Here is a 19,620-nt window from a genome sequence, read left to right as displayed (position 1 = left end):
ATATTGAATCTTCTTCTACTGAATAATAACTTTCTGGGCATTCTTTCCTCCAAATACTTAAATACTAATTTCTTCCATCAAATGTACAGTAGACTACTCCCCCTTGTAGGTATGCATAATCATGAGCATATACCTAAACCATACCTTCTTAGCTTGGGACCAGCACAAACAAACATATTAACACAAACATAATTTATTTGCTAAAATACGTCAAAGCAGAAATCAAAATTATACTGTCTAAACCAGACATATCCATGCCTTTGTCTCCATTAGGTTAAACTAACTGTAACAGCCTGCTCACTGGCCTCCCCAAACAAGCAGTAAGGCAGCTGCAGTACATCCAGAACGCTGCTGCTCAGGTCCTTGCACTGGTTCCTGTAGCTCAGAGAACAGACTTTAAAGCGGCTCTCCATGGCCAAGCACCAAAGTACATCTCTGACATGTCAGTGCCCTATAAACCATATCACACTTAGAGGACCTTAGGGAGTGGCCTCCTGCTGGTGCCCAGAGTCAGGACTAAGCATGGGGAGTCAGTGTTTCAGTTTTATGCAGCTATAATATGGAACAGTCTTCCTGAACACAGGTCTCTACTTAGACTGTTTAAATCCAGGCTCAAAACGATTCTGTTTAGCTGTACATATGCCTGAGAGCTTTTTTATTCTGCACCCTTCTCTTTAATGTTAATTTTATGATGATTATTTATATGTTGATTTGATTATATTGTGTTTTTAATGTCTTCGTTATTCAGTAAAGCACTTTGTGTACGGATTGTGTTATAAACATGCCTAGCCTAAGCAGGGCAGTGAATTCTTTGTATGAACCCTCAGGCTAATCTATCCATGCCTTCTTCCATTAGGAGATTGTTAAATTTCACAATCCCCATTGCTGGATTAAATCCACATGGGGTGGGACAGGCAACTCCTAATATGATTTCCCTTGTGGAGGAGGGGAGTCGTGGAAGCAAAAATGAACAAGTGAAGAGCATAACTCTAGAAAGAGAGAGAGATGACATACATAAAAGCGGAGGGCAGCGTAATGTAAAAGTAGTGGTTTGGAGGCAAGAGGTCGATGGTAAGAAGAAAGCAATAGGAAATGATTGGATAGGAGGAGTAAGCCAATAAAAGCAAATTAGAAGGAACTTTTTTTCTTAAAAGGCTTGGAATAAATACAAAGTGCATTGTATTCTGGTTGGACCAAAGGATGTCTCCCCCTGAGAACGCCTTAAAGTAGAAAGCCAATTACTATGAGGGGCCACGAGATTAGAGTGCCTGGAGTACCTGGGTTTACACTGGGAATTAAAGACAGAATGCTTTTAGTTTCAGACTTTGAACCAGGCCTGACTAAGGTTCTCCTCACAGAGGGTTTAATAGCTCATCCATCTAATAGCCAATACGCTTAAGAAAATCTCCTCTAATTTGGTGTGCACTTTAAAGGTCCTATATTACACAAAACTGACTCTTGTGAGCTTTTAACCATGTAACCATGTTGTGTCCTCATTAAAACATATATGAAGTTGTGTTTTCATTCACACATGTTGAGTAACCCTTTATTATTAGTCTGTCTACATTTGTCTACAGCTCAAAAGGCTCCGTTCCACCTTGTGATGACATGAAGTGGTAATTTTCAAGTTAACAGCTCCCTTTTACCTTTGTTCAGTAGAGACTGGCAGGTCTAGGGCTGGAATCATCCAAATCATTGTAGTGAAAGTGTATGGAGTATAAATATAGAACTATAATAAAATCTGGAAGATAAATCTAAGATGGCGTCGTATTACTTTCAATGGCCTGTGCTCATTGGCGCATTGTGTCAAAAAAGATTTTTACTTTTGCATTACTTCCTGAAAACATGCACTTTTGACCAATCAGAGTGCTAGCTGCAAGAGTTGAGCTACCACCATGAGGTGGTAGTAACAGAGTGTTATCTATTTGAGAGAAGAATCTAAATATGCAGGGTTTGTGTGTTTAACATGTGTGAATAAATTAAACTAAAAAACAAACAAACAAAAAAAATCCAGGTGTGTTTTTGATGAGAAAACAACATTACAGTACAACACTGGTCAGAAAATAGAGTAATCTGGGCCCTTTTAGCAAAGTACTAGTTTCACTATTCAGGCAGATTGTATTTAATTCAACTTTTTCATTTGAATTCAAAGACTATAGTTGTCATCTGTAGTCCATTGTAGACTCATACAGACTCTGACAAATGAGTCAACACTGGTAAAAACACAACCTTAGGGATAAAGCTGATCTCCCATCCATCGAAGGAAAAGTAGAATGGCTGCCACTGGACCTCCACTGACGTCTCGGTGATGGATTTGAAGACTAAACTATCTGGACTGGAGACATCTGAAAAGGTGAGAAAAGAAATATTGTTGTTCTTCAGTGACCCATACAGACCATAAATCACAAAGACCTCAACTTGTGCACAGAGTTCAATTGTAAACATGTCTTTTTTGATTTTTTCATAAAAAAATTAAACATCAAATGATCTTGTTATAATAAAGCTGAGCATATAACTTTGACTAACTGTAGTTATTATCATTAATGGCACAGATTGGCAGCCTCATTATACATGACGGCAACTGTGGCTACAGTAGTAGTTTACCATAACCAAGTGTGGAGTGAATATGTAATGTATAATGTATAATATAATATGTAAAGCACTTTGGGTGCCTTTAAAGGTTATTTAAAGGCTCTATATTACACAAACTTAAGTCTTGCGACCATGTTATAATGCTACCTCATCAAAAACATACCTGGAATTGTGTTTTATTTCATTCACTTATTTGAATAATCCTTTATTATTAGACTGTCTACATTTCCAAAACTCAAAATGCTTTGTTCCACCTTGTGATGTAATGAACCTGTAGTTTTCACCTAAACAGCTACCTTTTCTTTAGTAAAGATTGGCAATTTCAGGATTGAAATCATCCAAATGAAGGTGTATGAAGTTAAAAACACAGTGGGGCACTTCCTGAATCAGCACAGGATATCACAACGTAGAGTAGAGTGTTTTCTGTTTGAAAGTAATATACAGGGTTTGTGGTTTAAACGTGTGTCAATGAAACAAAACACATGATGAGGAAACAACATTATAACAGATAAAAAAACTAAATAGTATGGGCCCTTTAAACCACAGAATCCAGTTAATAATGTAGACATGTATAAATAGATTTTTAGATTGTAGATTTTTAGATAAAAAAAAAAAAAGTTACAATATACTGCAAATATTGTTTTGAAAAGGCACATGGGACACTTGTTTTGTTTGTATTGAATTAAAAGTGAGACCGAACAGGTGTTGGAGCAGATTTACAAGTTTGCAGAAAGCCCAGGTGGCATTCTCACTTTATTGACACAGTGAACCAGCGGGAGGGTTTGGGGGGGTTGCACCAACTCAAAATAGTGAGAGACTTGATGTGCATCTGCTTGAATTAATATGCTCCCTTTACTGTCTGGGAGAGTAAACAGGAATATTAAAGGGCCCTCATGGGACCATACACTCGCATGTGTTACAGAGAGGGGAGCACTCACAGGTGGAGACAGTGATGCTGGCAGGAACACTGATGCTGTTGTTGATGACAGAGAACACGTTTATGTTGTATTCCATTCCAGCGTCCAGCCCTGAGATGGAGCATGTGGTGGTGTTACCAGGCAGCCGCAACTCCAACTGTACCCCTGTGAAGAAAGAGTCAATGTTGTGATACATACACATAAAAACAATTTATATTTAAAGGTCCTATATTATACAAATTTGACTCTTTGAGGTTTAAGTGATGGTAGAATATTAGAATGTTGTTTTGTTATCTCATCAAAATCAGAGCTGAAGTTGTGTTTTGTTTCATTTACACATGTTTGAGTAACCCTTTATTATTACCCTGTCTACATCTCCAGCAATCAAAATGCTCTGTTCCACCTTGTGATGACATGAAGCAATAGTTTTCAAGTTAACAGCTCCCTTTTACCTTTGTTCAGTAGAGACTGGCAGTTCCAAGGCTGGAACCATCCAAATGATTGTAGTTAAAGTGTATGGAGTTTAAACTTAGAACTATAAAAAAATCTGGAAGATGAATCCAAGATGGCGTTGTATTACTTTCAATGGCCAGTGCTCATTGGGGCATCGTCCCAAGAAAGATTTTTACTTTCGCATTAATTCCTGAAAATGTGCAGTTCTGACCAATCAGAGGGCGAGCTGCTAGAACGGAGATAGCGCCAACTAAGAGCAGGGCTAGGCTAACTCTTACAAAGCTGATTTTTAGGCGCTTTAATGATTTAGAGTTTCATATTGTAAAAAGTTCATATTGTAAAAATACAGAAGAATCCCTACAAAATCTGACCTTTATGAAAGCAGTCCATGCCCTGTCAGCCAAACACGGGGAGTTTGATTTCACAAAAAATGCATTGAGCTCTATGGGTCAATTCTTTCTGGGCCAGAGCTCCTGGGAGCTGCAGTACCAATGGAGCGGCCAGTAATCGATCTCGCTTGCAGCCAAAGGTGCCGTGTCTTATCCAGTTCTTATTATAGATCTATGAGTTTAAAACACAGTGGACCACTTCTTGTGTTACCACATGACATCACAATGTACAACAGAGTGTTTTCTGTTTGAGAGAAGAACTCAGCCTAAATATGCAGGGTTTGTGTTTTTACTATGTGTGAATGAAACAAAACACAACTTCAGGTATGTGTGTGATGAGGAAACAGCATTATAACATAGATCAGAAAATAGTGTATGCATGGCCCTTTAACTTCAATGACGATTACCTACTGTGGAATGTCGAAGAGAACGCCTTTTACAATTCATTACACTATTCATGGGTTTCAGAAGGATGAAAAGTTAGCACAGTTGCAATAAAAAAAAAAAACACCTCTAAACAAAAAAACATATCTTCTGAAAAGTCGTCCAAATGTCACCATGAATACCAAAGAATACCTTAGTTTTTTGATGTAGAAAAACAGAATAGCATATTTCTTCGAACTCATACAGTCTTATATATTTAGCATAGCATAAACAACATTTTACACTCCCACTCTTCAGCCTAATAATAAAATAATGGCTCCACATTAAAGCACTTACCTCCAGGGGTATTGGGTGTGTAAGTGACCAAGAAGTCGGTCAGTACGACTGAGCCCTCCCACTCCAGGTCAATGGATCGATCGGTCACCACTCGTACCCTCAGGTTCATTGCTGGTGCCACTGAAAAACAATAATTTGAACACAATTTATTCATGAGCTTATTGATGTGCAACCGTAAAATTCAGAAAGCCTGTGGCAAGTTTCAATTCCCCCTTGAGCAGTGAGCATTTGACGGGATGTTAAATATGTTAGCGTTTGTTTTTTTCTATTTATCCACTGTCTCGCCTTGGGACACTTTGACAGCATGAGAAGAAAGAGAGGGGCCCAAGAATCAAACTCTTATAGTATCATGACAATACATTCTCACTCACACAACAGTCTTGTTTGTTTTGTTGTAATAATTTACCAATAAAAGTTGTAATAATTTAAGAAAAAAAAAAAAAAATCCAGGGGCTCCGACTGCATTAAAAAGTCCTTCAATATCTGAAAAGACAAGTAGGCTAGTCCCTGTCTGTATATTAAAAGGACTTTTTAATGCAGTTGAAGTGCCTCAGATTTTTTCACTTAAATGTCTGCAAGTGAAGCTATTCTGATGAGCACCTGACCTGATGCTTAATTAACCCATTGAAGCACTCATCTTCCTCTCTTTAAAAGCTGTGCTAACTCAGAAGTTGAAACTATTATTTCCTTCAAGTAAATATCACACAAAAAAGAGCTTCAGGGTAGGGCTCCACATTATATCACAATTTAATCTGGAGATCACAAAGGCAGGTTGCAATTATTTAGACAATAAAGAATCCTCCGCAAAGGACAAACATGTTCTGATATTCATGAGATTATTATATTAGTTTAACAGTTCATATTTCTGTCTGCTTTCAAATGTTAATTATCCTGGAGTTAATTTCAAAGTTTGCTATGAACAAAATCCTTTTTAAATATAAATCACAAATCTATTTTTTTTTTTTTTCAAATAGAATTCAGGGTGGGGTAATTTGTCCTGGCTTGAACTTGGTTTGAGCCCAGTTTAGTCCTTACGTGAACTTGGATTGGTCATGTTCTAGTCCTTGTTAAATCCTGCTCAAATCCAAGTTTAGTTCCGGGTTTTATCTTAGTTTTGACATGCAGTGCTTTTGAAAATGTGCAATTGAAAAAGTTTCAATTGCTGGCATCAAAGCATAAAAACAGGATGATTGACTATATTTGGGGTTGCACATTCTTCCTGGTAAAAGGATGTTGACACTTAGCAACAAGAGACTAGCGTTAGCCCGAGTGATGAAAATGCTGCCTCTCATTCAGGGCGAAGTGGATTTTGTTGAGCCATAAACTGGAGAGGTGGTGCTGAATGAGAATGACGTGGCATAAACAAGAGTGTTTATGGGGGTTCCTGTGAAGGGAAATGAGGAGTAAGAGGATGAGGGGAAGAGAAGGACAAGTGCGGCGTATGAAAAAACACTGCACAGGTGGATGGCAGTAAATCATCTGAATGGAGAAACTTTTGTGTATGATGTGGCATAAACATGAAGCAATAGATCCATAGAGGCATATAGGAGCAATAATACACAACCCATCAACTTCTTCTTTATGTCTGTAAGCTGGTATCCTGGACTTTACAGCACCACGTACAATCCTGGGGGAGCCACTGGCCACTTTTTAGTAGCCATTTCAGCTCCTTCCTCACGCACACGACAGATGGACACACTAAAACATCTGAGACTTTGTCAAGAATGTGAGGAAATAAATCAAAAGTAGGTGTACTAATCAATGAGATGGCTGGGGAGAGACTGAATGAGGTCACAGAGGACAGCGAAGCGACTGGCGGTTTGAACATTATGTGAAGGACAGATTCTTCAGCACTCAACGTTACGGCACAAAGGTGCTCTTCAGATTCAAGCAGAAATGTGAAGTATTCTTCCAAAGAACGTAAATGTATATGTTCACCCAATCTGGCATTCTTAGTCAACAAGGTCTATGTTCATTCACAATATGACCTTATAGTAAGTCAACTTCCAAACTTCAAAAACTGTGTAATATAAACTGTATAATAATAACTTAAGGCAAAAAAAACATTAAAAGTAGCTGTGGGATGAGTCACAATTTCCACAAGATGAGATACAAGATTGGGCAAATGAGAATAAGAAAAAAAAGAAAGAAATTAACATACTTCCTATACAAATTGTGCAATTCAGTTTAATAAAATTTTATATTTTTGTTGCCATTCTAGCACTGCTTTTTTTTGGAACTATATGAGATGTAACTGACCAACATGCAACCCTTTTTCAGTCCAACCCAAAATGCCTTTATGTCAAGTTGTTGTGTACCGTACCTATAGTATATATTTACATTTCAGTATTTGCACTTTATGTATTGCATTGATAAGGTTTGCACTAGCCACGCTACTATTTAAATGCACTAAATTGTGGCAGTTTAAGTCTTGTGAGATCTTATGGCACGAGATCTTGTCCCATCCCTATTAATAAGGTTAGAATGGACCCACAGCCAGCAAAAAGCAGTGTTTTAGTTTTTATACTTGAAACAATGAGGTGTGTTACTGTTGCTGGACATTGCAGTAAAGGACATTTTATTAGATTATCAAGCTCTGTGAAAATAAGACTGAATGGGGAAGAAGGGCCAAGCTTAAAGGCAAAATGATGGCTGGTTGTTTATGGTTTGTTTGTATTTATTTTTTACGCTTTTGTTTTTGGGGCAACCAGATAACAGTGTAAATAAATAAACAGTATTCATCACTGTCTACCAATGGAATAGAATCCATGTCACTCAAGGCTAAGCATATAGTACACGTGAACCTTAAGCACCCCAATCTGAGGCTACGGGCCACAATACAACACTACCTGGTAAAACAAGGCCCGTGTATGTGTGTGTGTGTGTGTGTGTGTGTGATGTGACTCTTGCATCTCAGAGCCTCAAGTCTGCAGTGTGACAAAGCTCCTTTTGTTTTTCTCCAAATATTATACTGTTATGCACAACAAAAGAACAACATTAAAACTTTTCTTGCAGACAGACACTCATTCACGTACCACTTTATTGTGTCTGGACGTGGTCAACAAAATAGTACTGCCGAACACATATTCAGAGGTGCTTTGTCATGGAGCAAAATGGAGAATCAATTTCTATTCAGCAAAGAGGAACAACTCTGAATATTGAATGACGTTGGTCACAAGCTCCAACATGAAAACCACAGTGACAGTATTGGTTCTGAAGCTGCTGAAGCAAAGCACTGAATGGGCCACACGAATCGAGCTGTCCTTCTCTCCACGCCTGTCAGAACGCGTTTAATTCAAATATTATTCAAAAGCAACCAAAGATGAACTGTCAAATGGCTGCCAAAACACTGTTAGCTCAGCTGTTTTTAAAATATTTCCAACAATGTTTTGTACTATGGGTCTAAAACAACATTTTCATATCAACTTTAGTAATCAAAAAGTATGTAAAAGGGTACATATGTAAAGTGATTTAAAGTTAATATATATTAGCATATATTTCACTGTCTTATAGGGTATATGAGATTGTATGCAAGAGGTAAGTTTTTAGAGTAGTGATGTGAAAGGGGAGAGAGGGTGAGGGTCATTGTTATATTCCTCTCCTGGTTACATAAAAACACTCAATCACATCACACAGACAGATCTAAATGTCACTGTACCAATATCCCATGCATCACAAGCAGAGAATGTCAGGAAGTGTCACCTATTCTTTTCACTCACAACTCATTTAAATCATTACAGAACACCTGACACAGCTGGAGATTAAACGCCTCTTCACAGGCTGACCTCTACTGGTCTTTGTCAAGATATTCTGCAATTTAAATTCAACAGCACTGGTTTACTGAGTGAGAGTATACAGGCTACTATAATTGAAGCGAAAATACATCCAGCTTCTTTCAACTTCTGATAATGTGAAACACTTACACCTGTCACCAGATTGGTCCCAGGTAATTGAACTGCTTCATTCTCAATTCAGCAAACTATCCGTGGCCAGTGTTACTGCTTTAGCCTATAATTGTACAGAACAAAGACATTCAGACTAACACTCAGTACAGGAGAAGGAATTGGTGTGTAATATGATTTTCCATGTCCCGCACATGACTGTGTCTTATTCTTTCATTGTCAATTCAAAAAGTGTAGTAGGGCTGGCGATATGGAGCAAAAATATACCTCGATATATTTCGCTAAATACGATATATATCTGTACAGGAAAAATAACTCCCCAAAAACTACTACAAAAACAAATATGCCAAATTCCACAAGGTCTTTTTTTATTGAAGTGCAAAGAGGTAGGCAGTTCATGTAGGAACAAAGTGCTTCAGTGACATTAAAAAAAACAAAAAAACATGTATATAAAAATTATAATTTAACTGTAAAATAAAGGAAGAAATAATACATAATGCCTTCTTTTCATTCAAAAATAAAACAACGCAACTCAAATCAAGCTCATCTTTGCATTAACTCTGTTAACTATATGGTAACCATAACCATGAGCTCCTTCAGCACAGGAAGCTCGGGAGGTTCCTTATTTTAATAGATCCATGTTCCTAATCAGCTGTAAGGAGTAATGAGGCATCCCATAATCCCCTGCACAGATCAAACCCTTTGTTTCCAAATACTATTGTACAAGTTACACTGCAACAGATTATTCATTAAAACGTTCTGCAGAAATAAACTTTACATTACTAACCTTTACAACATATAAAACATAACTACTATAGAGCCACATCAGCCTGTTTGAGATTATAATGTGTTTAATGCAGTTTTGCACACATTTGTTTACGTTTTACTGAAACTAAACTTAAAACCACATGGCTCATTTATATACATTATAAGTGCTGAAAAACAGCTTGCTCCTTGGGCCTTGATATGGTCAGCTTCTGTCGGACTAAAAGACCCAACTCAGTGGAATATGTGTTTTGTCTCTGTGACAGAGGATGTGCTGCTGATGGTGAGTCTGTAAATGGCAGAAAAGGTTCATGGAGCCAGAAGAATTCACGGCAGTATTGTAGTGAGTAGTGAATGAGACAACATGTGAGGGGAAAGGTATCAGAACCAAGGAGGCAGGGGCGCGCACAACACAGAGAAGGCAACCAAGCAAAGAGGTGAAATCAGAATTAAATATACGCATTATATCGATGTATACGATATGTCAGAATCCAATTTGTGTTTAAAAAATATCTCAATATATTTAAAATATCGAGATATCGCCCACCCCAAAGTATTAGGAACAAAAATTGTCTCGGTTTGAGATACAGTGACTCTTGAGGCCATTTTGGCAAATTAACCATCACTATAGCCAGATGGCTTTTGGTTTCCAGAAGCAAAATAGAGGGTTAAACCGCATTAAAGTACAATGAACAGACAAACCAATAGCATGGTGAAAGATTTGGGAGATGTTTCTGCTGCATTGAACCAGATACCTTCTGCTCTGCAGGCAGTTGCTGACAACTAACAAAGCACCAGTTTTAGGAAGTACACTTGACTCTAGAGAACTTTCCCCTTTGCAGTAACAAATTGTGTTGTAAGAAAACTGCTATACCCAGTGAAAATGAATACTTAATCAGATACCTGAGTTACAGTCATCTCCAGCGTAGCCGTCTTGGCACACACAGAAGCCCTCTTTGCAAAGCCCCTTCTTGCTGCAGTTGTTGGCACAGTAAACAAGAGAGCAGTCTTCTCCCACGTATCCAGGGCGACAGTGGCAGGTGCCATTGATGCACTGGCCCTGGTCAGAGCAGTCGTTGAGGCAGCGTCCCACCATGCAGTCCTCCCCTGTGTAGGACTCCTCACACACACACTCTCCGTCAATACACAGGCCACGCCCTGAGCAGTCCGACGGGCACCGCGGTTCCGAACAGTTGTCCCCTCCGAAGTCACGGTCACACACACACTCGCCCTCCACACAGATGCCCTGCCCCGAGCAGTCGTCCGGGCAACGCGGCTCTGAGCAGTTCTTGCCCGTCCAGCCTTCTTCACAGATGCAGCCACAGATCTCAAAGCTGAAGGTGCCATGGCCGCTGCAGCTAGAGCTTACATCCAAACGACCTGAAAAATACATGGCCAAGGCAGTACATAGAAAAATCTGAAAATTAAGGAAATCTACAAGTCAGTTAAATATTATGGAACTAACAAGAAAGCAATAACCCTCTCACACAGAAATATAATATGTAAAATGATCAAAATGGGACTTGTGTGTTGATGTTCTTGTTGAGAGTCCAAATGTAACAGGAAAAGAATATGCAAATATATTACCACAGAATGTACTAAAATGTATTATTTTTCCTGTTTGCGCATGAGAACAAAATTGTCTCCACTAAAGTAAACAACACTAACAAATTGTTGGATATAAAATAGCATTCTAATAGCAATTTAAATGTCCAGTCCACTTGATATTTGCTACTGTGAAATGATAACAGTAGTCAGAACATCAGAGACTGTAATCTTGCCTCATTTTAGTGCATTTCTATTCCACTGCAATCGTCCTGAGCTGGGCTTTCATCCTCATTCTGATTCAGATCAGCACTACTGCAGATAATCATATTCCCTCTGAAGAGACAGGGCATTTTCAGAAAATATTTGAATGGTTTGATGGTGTCAATGGAGCAGATCCTTTAACCATAATCTATCCTATAACTTTATCCAGTCTAGTTTCCCACATAATCATGGAAGAATCAGATGAATACTAATGCAAAATGATTTAAAGAGCTTTTAGACAACAGCAATCGTCTTTATTACCGTTTATGCAAATTTACAGAAATTATTTAAACCGCAGTTCATCCTGTGCAAGTGTTGTGTATTTTTAAGCACTAAATGTTCTCTCTTTTTCTGACCATCAGTATAATGAGATGATAAGCAAAGGAGCCAAGCATTACTTTATTACATACAGCACAGGATGTCGTTTAAACAGAGCTCACCCATGGCTGTGCTGTCCACACAACACCCAGAGCCACACTGTGCTCTGAGCATGGACACCTCTCTCTCCAACATCTCCACTCGAGTGACCAGCTGCTGAAGAGTGACCGACGAGGGACAGCCACATGCTGCCTTTGGGATGTTGATGCGATGAGTAAATGTAACCTAATCAGAGCAAATAATCAATACATACTGTATATACCACAAAATATTGGACTCAGCAGAAAATTATTAACCATTTTACTGTGTTAGTAGGCTGAGTAAAACTTAACTCAATATAGGATTCACAGATGGAACAACCAATAACTGACCTGACTCTCACTGTCCAGTGTTTGCTCTGTGTATTCTGTGGGTTCCATTGAGTCAAGTGGACCTTCCACAGCAGGCCTGGATCCCAACTCTGCCCGAGCCCCTTAAATAGAATGTTATCATCATTAGTAGGTGTATAGTAACTGAATGCCTTGAACTAACTATATTATGTTCATGTTGTCATTGCAATAAATTACAATAATAATCCTATTGTATTTGAGAAAATAAATGTTCTATTCTTTTTTTAAAAGAAGCATTAGAGACAGTATTACAGATAAAAACTTGCAGTAGGTTTTTAAGTGGAACATGTTCCATACACTCACCATCGCCGGGGGCGGATGCAGAGGCGTCCAGGTCCACAGAGCACAGAGACTCCATTGGGACGTTTATGTTGTAGACATGGTTGAAGACCACAGGCTGGTCTTTCATCGTCTGGTTGACTGTGGAGGAGGAGGGGGGCTCGTCTGCTCCTGGGCTCTGTCTTCTTACTCTGGTGGTACGGACCAGTGGACTGTCTTGTGATGGAGCAGCATAACTAGCACTCTATGCAAAGAATAATTTGTATGAGTTTATGTAAACATTACATTCCTTTCTAGCAGATTGAAATGTATAATAGTAATATAAACAACAACCTTGCTACTTTGTTCTGTTTAAAACAACCCAGACAAAAGTAATTAACTTACTTCCTAAAATAGTGGAACAGAAAATTAATTTTACACAGCCCTGTGAGTCATCCCCTGTGTCTCATAACTAGATCTTTTTAATTGATGAGTTGTACCTGTAAAAGGAGGAGCAGTGCCAGGGCCGGGATCCAGCCTGTTGTGGGCAGCCTGGCCTTGTGAAGGTGCTCTGCCAAAAGCATTCTGGGAAACAGCCTTAGCACTCCTGGCAGCCACGCCTGTAATGATAAGAGAAATGTATGATGAATTTTAATCGATTTTAATTTAGGATCAGATTTAGAGGTAAATACTTTCACACAATAAAAAGCATGAAGAACTCATCACAGTGTTTACCACCAAATGCATGATCTATATCAGGAAACACAAATAACCACAAAGAAAAGTCATTCAAGGAGATGACTCCCTCCCGACTTCAGAGAACAGTCTGTAAATCACTATAAGGGCTACCAAAGCCAGTGCTGATGTTTTACCATGATTATTATGAGTCAGCCAAACAATTAAGAGGAATATTTTCACAAATCCTTGGCAATATTTTCACAACACTCGTCTGTTTTAGCACATTCATGCCAACGTTTTTGTCAGGAGAAGCCACTGAAGAGGGGCTTTCAAAATCCCATTGATGTGGTGGAGCTGTTGGTGTTCAACAGGCTCTTCTATCACAACAATGCATCTCGTGTGGATGAGGCAGTGATTGCACTCATCTGCCTGTGTTTGTGGGTGTCAGATCGACGCGTTCCCCCACACTTTTTTGATAGTTGAGAGGAAATGCAGGATGCATTTGCACATAGATGAGATAGAAAATACTAGATGTGTAGGTTTTAGTTTTGACCCAAAACAGTAGATGGCAAATGTGACAACCAATTTGAACTGACTCTATTGTACTATGTGAAAGCAGGAATTAGGAGTGAGTTAACAAATCTCAAGAATTACTCAATTAACTAATGGCATATAAGTGTGTGCTTGGAAGTTTTTCATTAAACACACAATGACAAGGTGTTACATAGTATGTAAAGATGCCAAATTAAAAGTCCCGTATTACACAAAGTCAACTCTTGTGAGCTTTTATTCATGTTATAATGTTGTTACCTCATCAAAAACATACCCAGAGTTGTGTTTAGTGTCATTAACACATATTTTGAGCTACCCTTAATTATTAGTCTGCATACATCTCCAAATCTCAAATGCTCTTTTCCACCTTGTCATGCCTTGTCAAGTTTAAAGGCTACTTTTTAACTTTAGTTTAGTAGAGATAGGCTATTCCAGGACTGAAGGTATCGAAATGATTCTAGTGAAGGTGAGGGTTAAAACACAGTGGAGCACTTACTGTATTACCACATGACATCACAAGGAGCTCAATAGGCAGGGTTTGTGTGTTAAACTTGTGTGTGAATTTAAAAAAATCCAACTCCAGGTATGTTTTGATGAGGAAACAACATTATAACATAGATGTGTAATATGAGCCATGTTATGTAAAATGCCAAACCATACCTTTTCCCAAACATATTAATATAAATAAAATATCTAGTATTTCTCATATGTGCACTTCTGTTTTTTAGCAGATTTTTAAATAGCATTTACCACATCACCACATTTAAAGTTGAAGCTGTTACTTTTTAGCTCAAGATATCAGCTAGCTATCAGCATAATGGTTCATAATAGTGCCATATATCAGAATAACTATATCGATAAATCAGTGGTCTAGACTGAAATTAGATGCAGTAAAAATGCATTTGATTGAAAGTACGAGACCTTTAAAGGCATCTGAATGAGTCTGTCTCCAGCCCCAGAATGAACAAGAAAAGAACAGAGACTGGTACAGAGACAATCATTCACACAAAACTTATTGGCACCCCCAATCTATCACGGAAGGCCCATAGGGGGAAGATAGTCAGTGATATGTTACAATCTACTGACTTGAGAGCCCGCCGCTAATGCCTTTAAAAATGACTGTGGCCTCGGTGCAATGCTGAAGAGAGAGAAAATGTTCTGCTTTTAAAAGAACCTTCCCCAAAGCATGGTGTCTACATGACATGAACCGTTTACCCGAGACTTCACAACAAAATGAAAAGTGCACCAACGATGACGGAGCAAGATGGACAAATCCGAGCGTAGCCGTGTGTTCGGACCCATTAGCCTAAGCACCGTGCTCGTGGCAGCGTGCAGTAGGCGGATCCTGAGCAGACATGATCATGATGAATGGGGCTGTGCTGATCTTTCACTGGCCTACTGTAACAAGCATGGCTGATTTATATTCAAGCTCAATGAGTGTGCTGCAAGAGGGTGATGGAGAGTGCAAGTTAAAGAGCCATCATATCACTGTTTTAATTGCATTGCTATGGGTAAAATGGAGAGTCCTCTAATATTAACAGTTGAATCACCATTACAGCAGTGGTAAACAATATTAAACAATGATATGACTGTTTATTTGTCTATTACTATGAATTACATACTTGTCCAATAAAAAATCCACTCTCTATATCTATATATCTATATATCTATCTCTCTCTCTCTCTATGTATGCAGAGACTGGAAACAGAGATTGAAAACATCATTCATTCCCTTAAAACTAAAATCTAAAATAAAACAAGATAGACTCAAACCAAATGTGTTGGCTGTAGCTGTTATTTATCCCTCAAGCTACTACAGAACACCTTTGTATAAATAAACCAAACATTATGAGACTTTCCGGACCAACTACGACCAGTAAATAGCCTTGTTACATCGATTACATGTCCAACCAAGATATCGACTGAACCGATATTTGGAAGCCAATATCAGATCCGGCAAATGTTTGAGTATTGGTGTGATATCTAATACTACTATTGGATCAGTGCATCCCTACGTTTGACACCTAAAAAGAATGAAAAAAGGAAACAGAACTTCAAAATGTATTTGTGAAGGTATATTTAATAAACAAATCTAGCAGTTGCTACGTGTTAATCTCATTATCAGGCTGTGAGTGGGACTCACTAGCACAAGTCATTTCATGGTCTGTTGGAGGTGTGAAAAAATATGGATTATTAAAAGGGAGTTTCTCTGTAATGCTACTTTAACTATCTATCCCAACTGCTAGAACACTATCACTATTTATTTCCTAATAGACTTTTTTGGCAGTTACTTTGACTATGGTATAATCCTTTTTGAATAATGTTCATCTGGCTAAAACATGTAATTAAAGTAATCATTTATTCCGGCTAAATAGGTAAAATAATAGATAATAAAAAGCATTGGAAAAATGTGTTAATATTTTTTTGAAATATGAAAACTGAGGAATTACTTTAGTATAGAAGTGACTCGCTCTAAGGTAGATATACCCTTTCAAATGGCACCTAAATTTAGAAGCGTGCATTAGTGTGATCCCAGATATAGTTTTGCCCTGGCTCTGTTTAAAGTTAAAGGAGGTTCAAAGTCAGAAGATTTAGCTTTAGTCACGAGGTTGTGGTGCAGGCAGATTCCCATAGGTTTGTAATATTATGCATGACGAGGGAAGGTTTTTCATGGAGGCTCAATTATAGACTTGAGTCATTTATAGTTAAGCGAAACGGGCATAAAAATGGCTAAGTTTACTCTCAATTTCCAGAACAGAAGAGAACGTCAGTTACATATGAGAATCACTTACTATACATGATGTGCTTTGCCATGCCAATTCAATCTATATGCACATGAGTACAAGCACAGGACACACCATGTATGTCACTGATGTGGTCTTTCCGATCTGTACCACCCCACCTGCCTTGATGGTAATTACATGTGTCAGCACGAAGCTTCTCAATCTGGGGAAGTTGAGTGGAAAAAGTGTCACACATAATTTACTGAAGAAAATACCACATGGCCCCAGCAAGGTAATATCCATTTATTTCTAACAATGACAGCTATCACAATGTCTCACAAAAAAGAATAATATTTTACCTAAATTTGTCAAAAATGTAATGTGTTATTATTTGTAAAAACTGAAAAAAATAATATGATCACATTATGGTATAGCTGCTTAATTTCCATGCAAAAATTAGCAACAGCATTTGGAAAGTATTACAGTCATACAATGTTCAATAAAATAAATTATCCTAAAATTCTGAAGAAATGGCCAAATTGAGTTGGTGCTACCATGGTGGTGAGAATATGCAGAATGAAGGAAAAATACAACCGCTTATCATTTTAATACTTTTAAAAATCAGAGCACTTCAGTCAGTGTTCCCCATTAATAGAGGAGACTACGGTGCACCCCTATTGGTCTAAATCAAACTGAGCAATAAATTGGTAGGAAAATTAACCTTTTTTGCTAGTTGTATTATCTTAAATATATATGAGTAACTGTATTTAATTTTTCTGTTCAGCTTGTTATGCATTAAGGCAAAGACAATACGTGGCATATTTACTCAAAAAAATGTATTTTATATATTTTTTTCCTTTAAAGTCACACCACCAGTGTCTTGTAAAAACCTGAGGGAAACACTGCTTCATTTAATGTCACCAAGTCCTAACATTCATATAACTAAAAAAGTTGTTACTAAAACAGCATCATTTTTATCTTGTATTTTTTTACTTTTTCATCTCAGATTACACTGCTCTCCGTCTGTCGTACCGAATATATTTTCTTTTATCTTCTATGTGGTTCACGGGCATGTAAGTCGATATGAGAATTGAATTTTTAAACGCACAGTGCAATTACTCCCAGACGTTAATCCAATCTTTGTCAGGGGGCTGCTTCAAAAAGAGTCCTTTATCACACACGCACTGTGGAGGTGGGAGGTAGATATGGAAAAAGCCAGCAATAAATGACAAAACAGATAACAAAATGAAAGTAAAGCTCCCTACAAAGCTGCAACCTTTTTTCACGCTGTCTTGTTTTAGTATTCTGGTATTATAGCTGTAGCAGTGAGGTTGTCGTTAGCAGTCAGATGGTTGAATACTAATTTCTCCTCAGGGATTACTGGGATTTGTAGCTATAGACACTGGGTCAAAGCTCATGGTGCAATGTAATGCATGCTGCTTCCCCTTCATCACACAACACTGCTCTTTGTAAACAAACTCAAAAGCCTATTAACCTGTTTGGTTGATTATATGTTGGCCTTTTTGACCTTGATATGTATGCGGTCAACACTTGATTAGGTGGACTTCCACATACATAAGGTGAGTTTCCTGTAGAGTGGATCGATGGCCTTTGCCATTGTGCAACGTTTCCCGTAATGGCATTTGAAATCAACGCTGGGGTACCTGATATAAATTTAGCTTTTTATTCCAGAGAGGACATTGTAAAAGAGATATGTTGTTATGCTACGTTTTAGGATGCCTCACTTTGCTGTCTGAAATTGCTGTTTATAAGATGTGCACACACATGCAAAAAAATTATAATGCATGTGAAAATGAAAGGCTTTTTGAGAGAAGAGAGCGAGAGTCGCAAGAAACAACTTCCAGTTTTCCATTCAAGCATTTTGTACACTTTCACTTGGGATGTAATGAATTAATGGGATCTATCTATGGCTCCGATTCCTTCCAGTCAAATTATTATCCTGTCAATCACGCTCCCTGGAACTCTGGAAGATAATACAGACGCCAAGCCTAACATGTCTTTGTAAAATAGGAGAAGTGTGTCGTCTATAGGCAACATTAATATCGTTAATGCACTAAATGCATTATTTCTCCATTAAGACTATATTCAATAGTTTCAATGGTACGCTTTTTATCATAGTCACTCTAAAAAGGTTTATGTAATTGTATAGTTTATTTTGGTTGTAAGTGTCAAAAGCACAACATGAAAACATCGAGCTTCATAGCTGCATTCAAGGTGCCATCAGAGGTGTGAGCGTTGCAAGCCTTTCGGGTTTTTGATGTGCGCCAACAAAAGGATGACAGGTGGTTATTACCACAACATTTTAACAGCTACTGTAAGTGCTACGGCCTCTCCTTTTAGCGTACTGTCAGTGTGGATGAGTGAAAGGGGTGCAGGCGGGAGTGCTCTGTGCTATAGAGCTGAGTGAATGGCAAAAAGGATACAAAGAGTACATTAATGGATAGATGAGCTTAAAAACAATAATCATCAGTACAGTCAGTTCTTGAAGTAAGTAATAATGTGTGAGACTAGAGTGCACCATGCCTACATAATTATGTCAAAGTCCATTTTATTCTTTCTATTCATTCACAGTCTACTTGTCTATTTCACAGACTATTTGCGGTCTATGTACACCTTTTAAAATAAGTTTCCATTTATATAAATATAAATATATACAGATAAGGTATGACAACAGTAATGATGATAAGAATCATTTTCTCAGTGGCATCACAACACAAGCAGCTGTTAAATACTTCTCTTCCCACACAGTGTGATTACACTTAGCTTTGAGGTAGGTGGGTTTTGCAGCATTTTTGAGCAGTTATGGGCTCACAGGACATTTTCATCTCAGTTGGATCAAGAGCTGCAGCAGGCTTCATTACCTTACCCTAGTAAGCAGTAGTGCCATTCCACATCTTTCCATGGCCACAGGGTGCTTCAACTGAGTCTGTCCAGTATAGAGTCTAACTCTCTGCCCCATGGACATATGTCTCAATCTGTGCAAGTGGGCTATGCTCCGGGTTGTCCTGGGGGGCCGGGGGAAGCACATGAGTAGATGAGTCATGTGGGAGCAGTTCACTTCCAATGGAGAAGGAC

The 19,620-nt window shown here is 38.3% G+C and overlaps 1 protein-coding gene across 1 annotated transcript in view; it reads right to left on the bottom strand.

The window, feature by feature from the left end:
- The window catches only part of tnr (tenascin R (restrictin, janusin)), a 66,246-nt gene extending 53,090 nt beyond the window's left edge, over positions 1 to 13,156 (bottom strand). Inside the window, exons 1-8 of the mRNA XM_020923912.1 lie at positions 13,073 to 13,156; positions 12,618 to 12,837; positions 12,297 to 12,397; positions 11,988 to 12,150; positions 10,642 to 11,118; positions 5,072 to 5,191; positions 3,531 to 3,674; positions 2,230 to 2,345 (exon numbers count right to left, since the gene is read on the bottom strand). Coding sequence (XP_020779571.1) covers positions 2,230 to 2,345; positions 3,531 to 3,674; positions 5,072 to 5,191; positions 10,642 to 11,118; positions 11,988 to 12,150; positions 12,297 to 12,397; positions 12,618 to 12,837; positions 13,073 to 13,156 — 1,425 coding nt within the window. The remainder of the gene's footprint in view (positions 1 to 2,229; positions 2,346 to 3,530; positions 3,675 to 5,071; positions 5,192 to 10,641; positions 11,119 to 11,987; positions 12,151 to 12,296; positions 12,398 to 12,617; positions 12,838 to 13,072) is intronic.
- Between the last annotated feature and the right edge of the window lie 6,464 nt (positions 13,157 to 19,620).

The sequence above is a fragment of the Boleophthalmus pectinirostris genome, unplaced genomic scaffold, assembly GCF_026225935.1.
Source record: "Boleophthalmus pectinirostris isolate CB_2022bp ecotype Guang Dong unplaced genomic scaffold, ASM2622593v1 HiC_scaffold_16, whole genome shotgun sequence".
Classification (NCBI taxonomy): Eukaryota; Metazoa; Chordata; class Actinopteri; order Gobiiformes; family Gobiidae; genus Boleophthalmus; species Boleophthalmus pectinirostris.
The sequence above is the reverse complement of the archived record's forward strand: the minus strand, read 5'-3'. Positions and strand labels throughout refer to the sequence as shown.